Source organism: Pelobates fuscus, chromosome 10 (assembly GCF_036172605.1).
Source record: "Pelobates fuscus isolate aPelFus1 chromosome 10, aPelFus1.pri, whole genome shotgun sequence".
Lineage (NCBI taxonomy): Eukaryota > Metazoa > Chordata > Amphibia > Anura > Pelobatidae > Pelobates > Pelobates fuscus.
The window spans coordinates 91,255,323-91,268,037 of NC_086326.1; the positions used below are offsets into that span (position 1 = coordinate 91,255,323).

Consider the following 12,715-nt stretch of genomic DNA (forward strand, 5'->3'; position numbering starts at 1 on the left):
TTAACCCTAGCTGGACCTGGCACCCAGACCACTTCATTAAGCTGAAGTGGTCTGGGTGCCTAGAGTAGTCCTTTAAGTGCATGTAATGAAACTGTACAGAAAGGAAGAATAGTACCGTACTTATGTTTCAGGGCTCAGGAAGGATATTTGGCTTCATAGCTCCAGATATCAAGCAATGGTTTAATTATGAATTTTAATGCAAATATTTATTGCAAACAGTTTACATATGAGAACAAGAGACAGGCTGTATTACAAAAGGATTTGGTTAAGAGATCAATCTAGATTGCAGGGCCTAGTTCCTTAAAGATACGCTTAACAGATCTCAATGTGAACAGAAAATATGGTTATAATCGCTCCTGTGCATGTTAGGCAACGCTAAAAAGCTCATTAAAAGGTTATTGTGTAAAGGACAACAAAAAAGTGTGAAGTCTTACATTCATAAATGAAGTACATACTGCAATTTTGTTCATGCAGAATCCTTCTGTAAGAAGCCTCTCTGGAGAAGAGCTATGTGTTGTGCAATGGTCTAAGTTTAACCTACTGACAAAAGTGGGCACTAGGCTTTCCTTTTAGTTGTTGACGTAGTGTGTTAGATAAACAAAAATATATACAGAGTCTCTATCACAGGCAAAATTCACTTCACATCACTTATTTTTGGTAAGATTTAACCTTAAACCATTATCAGAAAAAAATGTTTTCCTATTGATCTAACTTTTTCATTTATTTACCATTTCAATCTGGTATTGTTTCCCTAAGATCCTATAATCAAATTAATTCAGTGCCCTGTAAAAATTGTATGTTTTTCCTTTTTAAGAGAATGGAGCACATGTCTATTAATTGTTTATTCCAGACAGGCTGTTGCTCCATACAAATGTGTCCAAGCTCTTCTGCCATGGTAGACCTTTTTGTTATGTTTTTGAGTAGCACCATTGATGGCTGTAACTCACAGCCTTCTTAGTTTGAGTCCTGACTTGATAAGGATCTTCCTTGTTGTTAATCTGGGTCACCAAGGAGATGATCCCTGTCTAGTCTTTAGGATAGTTAACTGAACCAACATCAATCTGGTCATGAATTGTAACACACTTGTGCTCCATTTTCTTAAAAAGGAAAAACATAAAATGTTTGCAGGGCACTGAATTAATTTGATTATTGAACAACACCAGACTGAAATGGTAAATAAATTAAAAAGTTAGATCAATAGGATTTTTTTTTTCCCTCTGTTAATAATCACTTCTATTTCCACATGGGCCTCGTGGATTGAGTCTATGGACTATTCAGGTAGGCCATCCACAGCCTCAGATTCTTAGCCCCATATCTGGATCCATGCTTTGTCTTCCTTCCCTTTATTTCTTCTCTTGCCACCCTGTACCCCACTCCTTAGACTACTCCTTTCTCCTAGCCTACATGTTACCAATTTTCAGCCACTCTCATGTTAATTCTGTGACGCTTCCTTCACTCTTTCTTGCCCCAAAACATGTCATTTGAAAATGTAATTTCATTCCTATGTATTCCTTATATGTCCTTGGTCCATTGGGCAGTTGACAGATTATAATGCCTATTTTGAACACCATTTATGGTCATGATTGCTATTACATATGTATCTACTTGTATGTATTAATATTTTTTTAAAGATATAAAACAACAAAAAAAGTGAAAAAAACGAAACTATCAAACATATGAATAAATATGTTTGACTATTTAGTCACAATGTGTATCGAAGTACTGAAAAGCAAGTGACTCTCAAAAGTTCAAAGAATCTTTGAAAGTTTCCATCATCCGTGAAGAGGGTCCTAGCTTCCTTGTAGATGTTAGAGGACTGAATGCTGTATACAACTTTGATTTAATCTTTGGTACTACTTAAAGCAGTGGTTCCCAATCCAATCCTTGTGACTCAGCAACAGTCCAGGTTTTGTCAGAATTTATATTTGAATAGAAGAGGGAAGTACCTAAAACCTGGACTGTTGTTGGGCCATGAGAACTGGTTTGGGAACCAAAGCCTTAAAAGGACACTCTAAAACCAAGATTACTTTAAATTATGTGCACTCTAACTGTTCAATTTTCTGCAATTTAGGTGTTAAATCACTATTGTTTCTGTTTATACAGCCCTAACCACACACTGCCTGGATGTTACTCATGCAGCCTCCGGGCACACTTCCTGTAAAGGGAAATATAATTTTTAAACTTCCCCTATTCCACAGTCTGTTATCTTAGAGCCTGCAGTAGCCTTGCAAGTGTGATGAAATCCAAATGAAACAATATCTAAATTCATCAGGACTGAAGAAGTTTGCATTCAATCTTATTTTTCTCAGAATTAGTTACCATTTTTTTTTTTTTAATTCTTTATTTTTGAGGCGCATGAGGGTTACAAACATTCTCATTATGCCTTGCCAGCTATAGCAAGATAAGAGTGAACAATGAATTTGAACAAAAAAGGCATAGTAGCATATCAGCGCACATTTTTGTGTTAGTGGTTAACGCATTAAGTAATAGTTTAGCATAGTGGTAATACAGCTTGACAGTTATGGCTGCTTAGCGCGTAGATTTAGTTTGAACATACTTTTTAACATGCGTCTAAAATTGCTTAAAGGTAAGTTGCTGATTCACTCGCTGTCCATGCATGTCCTATGGATTTGTTACGACAGAGTGGACAGGGTAGGTATACAGGTAGAAAACATACTTTTAAGTCGCGGGTAGCCGAGAGGTTAGGGAGGCAGGCAGGTTGCCAGACACGCCAGCCATTGGGCATGGGAATGGCCAGTAGCCGGCCATCTAGGAGCACCGCCAGTGGGCCTAGGAAGACCCAGCAAGAACACACAGCGTTAATCATAATAAGAGCATACAGTAATAATAATAATTGCGGCGATCAAAAACTTTTGGGCAGTATATAACAGATTATTATTAAACAATTATCTTTGCTTAAAGGGTTGCAGAAGGGAGTCACCAGAGTTCAGTTTGGCAGGGGCACCAACCAATTCCCTCTGTGCATTCCTGCGACTTGAGCTTCTCTTCACCCGATACCCAGCATGGGAAAAGGCGTACAGGCTGTACAAGGGTCCCGTTTTGTCATGGCAGAGTCCAGCCGGAAAGGGTACCGTATTAGGCCTGTCTGCCCGTCGCTGTGGGTACCTGTGAGCGTGGTGCAGGTAGGTGGTGCTCCTATACAGGACCCCGTAGCTCTCCGTGGTTTTGTCGACCTCCGGCGCCGCAATGTGTGTCTGCCACTCAGCTCAGCAGGTTGCTCAGCAGGATTCCGTTTCGTGCTGGGATGAGATGGGTCCTGTAGGTCCCCTCGAGGTTGTAACGCCGCTCGGTGTAGCCTCTTGCGAGCAGGCGGGAGGTGTCTCCGTCTTCGTCACCATCTTTGTTTGCCTGCTTTTGAGCGGGGTTGTGCTTGGCTGCGGCGGGCGCGTGGGGAACTCTCCCTGGGTAGGTTCGTTTGTGCTTTAGCTTGCCGTTCTCTATCTTCTAGTTTCGCCCAAAAGGCGGTGAAGATGGCATCCAGCTTTGTGAGTGTGTCGCCGGTCCCCATTGCATAGCCTTTGTGGTCGTCCGTGGTGTCCGCCATAGTGTGGGCCTGTGGAGCTGTGAGTTGCCTGTGAGGTTCCGCCATCTGTGTCAGCCGTGGCTTTTGTGTCTGTCTGGGTTGGACCAGGATTACCCCCACCGGTCCTGAGGGGGGGGAGCGGGTGTTCAGGGGTGCATTGCCGTCGGCGTAGAGGCGAGGAGAGCGGCCGCCTCCCCCCATCCCCATCCGCCGTAGGCCGCAGCGGGCCTCCTCTGTTTCACGCTTGCGGGAAATACCGGAGTCTGGTATCGGTCGATTCGCCAGGGTGCCCCTATCTCGGGCAGCGTATTCCGGCATCAGTGTGAGCATTGGATCCGTATGAATTTCCCTAAATTCCATTATGGTTGTGGGAGCCCCGCCGCCATGCGACTATTCCGTTTGCCGTTCAGGCCCCGCCTAGTTACCATTTTTGAGATTAATCTTTGAGATGTTTCTGTAAATTATTATTTTTAGTATCTTGTAAGCCAGACTGGTGTTATTCATGCAGGATCACAGGAAGAAAGAGGGATCACAAATGTCTTCTTCATTCACAGCCTTCACAACACAATCCCTAGCATACACACCTACCATCACACATGCATTCCCACTAGTGTCATAATTCCCATCACATATAGGAATTGGCCTATATTTTGTTTTAGATTCCCATATTACACAGGGTGTTCAATTTTCAATCTCTTATCTTTTGCTAGAGCTTACATAGCCTCAAGGGTGTGATCAAATTTTAATTAACAAAGCAGCAGATACGAGTTTTCCAAAGTATCATGCTGCTGTAAAGATGAAACCTTTGTTTTTATGAAGGCGGTATGTATCACAGCCAGGGGAGTTGTGACTAACGCTGCATCAACAAAGTGTTTTACCTCCTAAATGACAGAGGCTTAAGCATGGGTAATGCAGGACATGATCTATACACAGAAACTGCTTGATTAAGCTAAACATTGTTTTGGTGCATGGTGTATACCATTAAACCCCTTAACGACGAGTGACGGACGAGGTCCGTCACTCAGGGGAAACCCTTAACGACGAGTGACGGACCTTGTCCGTCACGCGGTAAAATTAACCCCAGATCGCCGCAATCGTGTAAAAAAAATAAATAAACAAAAAAAAAAAAGAACACCCACAAGGTGTTTATTAGCAGAACATAGGGTATTATCTAGACCAGTTGTTCATATAGCAGCATCTCATTAGATCATTACGATCAGATATTATTAGCTCGTTGTCCACTGGTCTCTTTCGTATCTACACGATACTTTCTCCCCACTACTGCTTTTACAATAGCACTAGCTACATTCTTCCTATGACTCAAGCTGTTTCCTCTATTACTTTCTGTGTGTTGTTTTGTTAGATAGACGTGTACAATCGGATTTTGAGGAGATTATTGCATTAGTTTGCACAATAGCAACTTTATTGCAACATTGGTCCCACATGTATCCCTCCTATGCAACAGGGATTAAAGCTTATATGTAGCACTGTTGATGCAGGGTTTTTGGTACCGTATTCATATCGGTTAGCATTCCGGTTTTCCTGTACCTCTATCTACCATTAATCACCAGTATTTTTGTACCTAACTGACTCTAACTAAGCACTAGGCAGTACATGTTTAAAATCAGTGTGTTTTTTTCTTACACCAGTTTGCTTGGAAGCTACCCCCTTAAAGGGGTACTACCTTAGCATTGTTCATTTCTTTCTATATTCATAATAAAGGGTTCAAGCCTAATTTTGTGGAGCTGGTACCACCCATTCTGACCTTTTTCCCTAGCCATTGATTCAACTATTGTTGAGCAAAGACGAAGGGAAATTTCTCCTCTCTCTTTTTTTTTTTTTTTTAACCCTCAGGGGTTAAATTTGTTTTATTAATTAATTTAAATATTTTAAAATTATAAATTTAGCTAGCTGGGGAGGGTGGAGGTTAGTGGGGAATTGGGGGATTTGGTGTTAGGCTAACTAGGGGTTAACGTTAAAAAAAGTTTTAAAATAAGCTTTAAAAACTTAAAAATTAAGTTTAAAAAAAAGTTTTAATAACGTTTAAGTAAAAAAAACAAAACACCCCCCTTTACCCAGTCCAAATAAAAATTAACCCCTTCCCTGCCTGATCAAAATACAGATCACAGTATTATACTGTGATCTAATTTTTTTTAACGCCTGACGATTAACTTTTATTTATTTTTTTTTAACCCTCAGGTGTTCAATTTATTTAATTAACTAATTTAAATATTGTATAATTAAATATTTTTTTCTAGCTGGGGTGGGTGGGAGTTATGGGAAAATAGGGAATTTACTGTTAGTGCTGCTTACTGCTAGTTAGGGGTTAACGGTAAAAAAAAAGCTTAGAAAAATGTTAAATCTGTAAAAAAAAGTTTTAAGAAAGTTTAGGAAAGTTTAAAAAAATTAATAAGCAGAACAAAAGTTTAAAAAAAATAGTTTTAAAAAGTTAAAAAAGTTAAAAAAAAGTTACAAAAATACATTTAAAAACGCTCATTACCACTACACCTAGAACAAACTAGAGAAAAAATGATCCCACGATAAGGTTCAAAATATGCCTTTTGAATTACCCCAGGGTGTATTCTTTAATAAATAGTATGTGTTTGTGGGGAAGTTTCAATAACCAACCATCTAAACTACTCCAAATTGGAACATGGACACAGCGTAAAACTTCAAAGTTAGAAAAAAACTGAATGGCTGCGTCTCAAATGTGCCCCTTCAACATCCACCTGGCAAAGGTACATACGGGGGTATTGCTGTACTCAGACCACATAGCTGAGCAACATATGAAGTATTATACAGTCGTAGCACACATAAGGTTTGCAAAATATACTGTGCAAACTCACTTTATGTGTCAAAAAGGCAGAAAAAACGCTTATTACCACTTCACCTGGTACAAGCTAGCGGAAAAATGATCCCATGCTAAGGTTCAAAATATGCCTTTTGAAATACCCTGGGGTGTCTACTTTAAGAAATGGTATGGCTTTATGGGGTATTTGGATTATATAGCCTGGTAAAATACTCTAAAATGGGACATGGGCACAGCGTAAAAATTTAAAGTTTGAAAAAAACTGGAATGGCTGTCCCCCAAATGTGCCCCTCCAATATCCACATATACCTGGCAAAGGTACATACGGGGGTATTTTTGTACTCAGCCGACATAACTGAGCAACATATGAAGTATTATAGAGTGGTGGTACACATAAGGTTTGCAAAATATACTGTAAGGGCCGGTGCAAGGATTTTTGGGTACATAGGCGAAGATGTATTTTTCCGCCCCCCCCCCCATTCAAAAATAACATCTTCACCTATGTGCCTCTTAACCAGCCCCTCTCCCCGTCCATTATTGGTCCCCTCCCTTCCCTGTCCCTTAGTGTTCTTCTGACAGTCACACACACTCAATGACAAACACAGAGACTCACTGATCTGACACACACACACTGATTGACACTCATTGACAGACACACTGATAGTCACACACAGACTCAATGACAAAGATACTCTCACTGATTTGACAGACACTCACAAACACACACTGACAGACACACACATACACTGACACACTCACATGCAACACTCATACAATCACTCACAGACACACATACACTCACTCACTCACGCACACACTCACAGACACACATACACTCACTCACGCACACACTCAGTCACTCACAGACACATACACTCGCGCACACACTCACAGACACACATACACTCACTCACGCACACACATACACTCACTCACGCACACACTCACAGACACACATACACTCACTCACTCACACACTCACAGACACACACACTCACTCACGCACACACACACACACACAGACACTCACACACAGACACTCACACACAGACAGACACTCACACACAGACACTCACACACAGACACTCACACACAGACACTCACACACAGACACTCACTCACAGACACTCACTCACAGACACTCACTCACACAGAGACACATACACACTCAGACACACAGACACTCACTCACACACTCAGAGACACATACACACTCACAGACACACAGACACTCACTCACACACACTCACACACACTCACAGACACACATACACTCTCACACAGAGACACATACTCACTCACAGACACACACACAGACACTCACTCACACACACTCACACACACACTCACACAGACACTCACACAGACACTCACACAGACACACACACACTCACTCACAGACACTCTAACACAGACACTCACAGACACTCACAGACACTCACAGACACTCACAGACACATCACATACATTCACAAATTATTTTAATAAATAAATAATATCCACCCAGCCTCCCTACCTGGAGAGCTGGTGTGGATCATTCCCTGGGGTCCAGTGGGGCTGCTGGGCGGCGTGCGGCAGTGCTGCGATCAGGCGCTGCGAGGGAGCTCTAACCTCTCTGCTCTGCTCCCTCGCGGGCTGTCTGCTGATGTCGCGGGAGCCGGAATATGACGTCATATTCCGGCTCCCGCGGCATCACTAGACAGCGCGCGAGGGAGCAGAGCAGAGAGGTTAGAGCTCCCTCGCAGCGCCTGATCGCAGCACTGCCGCACTGGGGGCGGAGATGGTGGCCGGCAGGAGGGAGAGCTTCCCTCCTGCCGGTCACTGAAATCTTGCGCCCCCGGAGCCGGTGCGCCCTAAGGCGGCCGCCTGTGTCGCCTTATGGACGCGCCGGCCCTGTATACTGTGCAAACTCACTTTGTGTGTCAAAAAGGCAGAAAAAAAGCTTATTACCACTACACTTGGCACAAGCTAGCGGAAAAATTATCCCACGCTAAGGTTCAAAATATGCCTTTTGAAATACCCTGGGGTGTCTACTTTAAGAAATGGTAGGCCTTTGTGGGGTAGTTTGAATTTAAAACCTGCGAAGATGCTTGGAAATTGCACATAGGCCCAGCGTCAAAATTAAAAGTTCGGTAAAAACTGATATGGCTTGGTCTCCTATATGGCACTGTAGCTTCACAAAATAGTGCCAAAGACATACAATGGGGGTGTCATTTTACTCAGAAGACTTAGCTGAGCATAATTTAGGGGGTTTGAACTTGGTGGCACATATGAAATATACAAAATGCCCAGCAAAAATGCAATCCGTGACTCCCTCTCCTGCCGGCCGCCCAGCAATCTGCCTGTGTGGGCCGGGGAGGGAGATCACTGATCTCCGGTCCGTGCAGGCAATCAGCAGGGCTGGTGCTTGGATAGCACCAGCCCTACGTGGGCCGGCAGGGGAGAGCCTCAGGCAGCAATATTTTCTCGGGGGGGGGCAATTGCCCCGTTGCCCCCCCCCTGGATCCGCCAATGGCTCCTGGCATACTACAAAGAAAGATCGCAAAAAACCCGTTTTATTACCCCAAACCGGACCGACGGCGGAGCTACCCAGAGCCAAGGGACTGCGGGACCTGGGGAGAGGCTGGCTCACTGGGCTTCAGTCCCCCAGGGGAGAGGAACCGGTTGCAACAACCGGGCCTTCTTCAGCAGTGAGTGGGGCAGACGGCCGCTGCCTCACTATCCTGCACCACAGATCCAGACTAACGGTACAGACCGGCGCGAGTCCGGCTCCGTTCCCCCCCCTATGGACCGGGGGGGTGATCCCGGTCCCCACTCTGGTTGGGACCCCGCAGTTAAGGCAGAGAAGCCCGACCGCTGCCTCCAAAATGGCGGTCGCCATGCGTGCAGATGGTGAGTGGAAGTCCTCCTGCCTCCTCTTGATCTCGCCAAAATGGCCCCTACCTCCCGATCCCCACACAGGGAAGCGGCAATCACAGCCCTCGCAGTCTCTTGGGCCAGCACCTAGAGGGAGCATAACAACGAACAGCGGGAGACCACAGCTGCAACGGAGGGACAGAACCTTAAACAGCACTCATCCCAGCGTGACTCCTTTGCCGGAGGACCGACCATACACCCACTCAGCCTGCAACAATCAAAGAAAGTGCTCCCATCTTACCTGGACTCTCACTCTGCTCACACAGAGCGGGCATAACACGCAGGCTCCCTCAGGCTCCCAAGGCTGATGCTAACAAAGCATAACAACGAACTCACACATGACCAGCAAGTACTGAAACAATATAGCACCCAGCGGGAAACACAAGCGACACAGAGAGAGCTGAGACCCAGCACAGCTGCAGCAGTAACCAAGCAGAGGCTAACTATACAGAAAGATGATCCTGCAGAGTACTGTATATACTTGGGTTTTGCACTGACTTTTTAATATCATATATGAGTGTAACACAGACGATTTTATCACTGTAGGGCAAACATTTACACCTGTCTATGCCTGAAAATATGCATTACCCGGCAAGCTCAGTGGCTCGCTGCCCCCTGGTGGTCAATTTAAAAAGTGCGGAGCTACTTACACCTAACGCTGTTTACTATGACCTGCAATTTATTAATTTATGTTATTAAGCATGCCTTTAGTTTAAATACTGCTTTCATCTTGTGTATTAACTATTGGTAGTATATCAGACTCCCTCTGTTTTCCTTTTACTTTGTCTTAACACACTAAGCACTGAACCATTTGTCCTTGACTTAATCTTATAAAGCGATGCCTTAGCATGTTTTTTCTACTCCTACCTTACCTTAAACCACGTCACTAATCGATGGGCAAAGCGACGATCCCTTCTAGGGGGTTAGGAAGAGCACAATGTAAACCTGTCATATCTTAAGATGCCAGCGTAGCCAAGCGGAATTACTAGTACCATTGAAATCTAAGCTCTCACTTTATATTTTTCAACCGTTATTATACAAGCACTGATTTTATTCTCCATACTAAACGTAGACAAGGCGAGCAAATCTAGTTATATCGCGTAACTGATAGTATATTATGTTCTGTTTCTACAAATATAAAAATTGTGCACTGTTCAAATGCCATAAATGTAACGCTACCGTGATATATCTATGCTCATGAAACTATTGTGGCGGAGTAAGCTGTCTTGTTTAACCATGCACTCAAAAATAAAGAATTAAAAATGCAATCCGTATGTAAAAAAATGCACAAAATTATGTTTTACCACATACTTTGGCATATATTGGTGAAAAATGGGGGCATGTTAAGGCACAATATGCACCTTATGAGATACCCTGGAGTGTCTACTTTTACAAATGGTAGGCCTTTGTGGGTTTTTTTTGAACAGTCAAACTGTTATAATACCCCAAATGGAAGCATAGGCTCATTAAATCCGTCTCTCAAAATTCGACTGTGAATACTGAAAAGGATAGGTCTCCTATATGGCACTGTAGCTTCACGAAATAGTGCCAAAGACATACAATGGGGGTGTCATTTTACTTAGCAGATGTAACTGAACACGAAATAAAACTTTGTACAGGAATAGCACACACCAACTTTACAAAATACACATGAAAAGTTCTTTGCTATAAGTTTGTGTGCCAAAACCCCCAAAAAACAAAATTTTACTCCAATATTTAGCAGAGGTTGGCGGTGCAATGGCTACGAAAGTGTCAAAACAACCTTAGGTAAATAGCCTGTGGTGTCTACTTTATATAAATATATACTTTTGTGTGGCAATTTTGTTTTCTTTTATGGCTATTAAGCTTACAAGACAAACATACCAAATTCTAAAATCGCTCCACATTAAAAGTTTATTTTACTCCTTGTGCTTTGTGACCTGTAACTACCAAAAAAACTTAAAATCCCAGACACATTTTATATTCTGTAAATCAGAACAACTAAATTAATTTATGTTTAATTACTTTCCTTAAAGGAACACTATAGTCACCTAAATTACTTTAGCTAAATAAAGCAGTTTTAGTGTATAGATCATTCCCCTGCAATTTCACTGCTCAATTCACTGTCATTTAGGAGTTAAATCACTTTGTTTCTGTTTATTCAGCCCTAGCCACACCTCCCCTGGCTATGATTGACAGAGCCTGCATGAAAAAAAAACTGGTTTCACTTTCAAACAGATGTAATTTTCCTTAAATAATTGTATCGCAATCTCTAAATTGAAATTTAATCACATACAGGAGGTTCTTGCAGGGTCTAGCCAGCTATTAACATAACAGGAGATAAGAAAATCTTAATTAAACAGAACTTGCAATAAAGAAAGCCTAAATAGGGCTCTCTTTACAGGAAGTGTTTATGGAAGGCTGTGCAAGTCACATGCAGGGAGGTGTGACTAAGGTTCATAAACAAAGGGATTTAACTCCTAAATGGCAGAGGATTGAGCAGTGAGGCTGCAGGGGCATGTTCTATACACCAAAACTGCTTCATTAAGCTAAAGTTGTTCAGGTGACTATAGTGTCCCTTTAACCTGCACTAATTGTGCACACATTATTATTGCAAAAACTGGAAAAAAAACCCACTAATTATTTCCATTTTTTTTGCATTTTTCTTTTTTTTTTAATAATAAATAAGCATATATATATACATTATATATATTACATAGTTACATCAAATTAAAGCCCTTCCGTCCTTTAAAAACGGTATATAATATGCGTCGGTGCAATAAATTTGTAAAATGCAAATTGCAGTTGAACGCAAACAGCAAAAAATGCAAAAAATGCTGTTGTCATAAAGTGAAAGACAAGCTTCTGAAGCTCTGTCCTTAAGGGGTTAATCCTATAGATTGCAGTTGAGTTTAAAACATCTAGAATTAACAAGACTGGTTGAAACCGTTATTTTGCACTGTGTAACCAGGAATTCTTTATATTAGTAGGGAACGTTTTCTACTTACGCTTTGGTATAATTCAATATAAAATCAACTCCTTTTTCACTGTCGAACTGTATGTCGTGTGGTAAGTCACTGTGACAATGGGCATCAATGCTCAGTGGAAATCCTGGATGCCACTCTTTCCATCTAAAAGTGAGGAATATGTATTTCATATTATTATTAATAGTTGTGAGTAACAATAGTTTCGGTATTTCATTCACTCACCAAATTAGATCTAATAATATTGAGTTTCCTGATTTAATTTTGGGAGTTGAAAACAAAAGTATAATCACTAATACCTATCAAAAATATGTCTACTTAAACGGATATCCTCATTTTGATAGTGCCCACCATCCACAGAGGATTAATAATATTTCTTTCGGGAAGTTTGTAATATTAAGTCGCAATTGTACTTCTATTTGTGATTTTGATAATAAGCATTTAAAATGAATTGATTGTTGAGGAGTGGGTACGGGATAGGCC

At 41.9% G+C, this 12,715-nt stretch overlaps 1 protein-coding gene across 1 annotated transcript in view; it reads right to left on the reverse strand.

Moving 5' to 3' along the window:
- Nucleotides 1–12,715, reverse strand: part of ALOX5 (arachidonate 5-lipoxygenase) — a 109,732-nt gene that overhangs the window by 72,453 nt on the left and 24,564 nt on the right. The window contains exon 4 of the mRNA XM_063433939.1: nucleotides 12,257–12,379. Within this exon, the coding sequence (XP_063290009.1) occupies nucleotides 12,257–12,379 (123 nt within the window). The remainder of the gene's footprint in view (nucleotides 1–12,256; nucleotides 12,380–12,715) is intronic.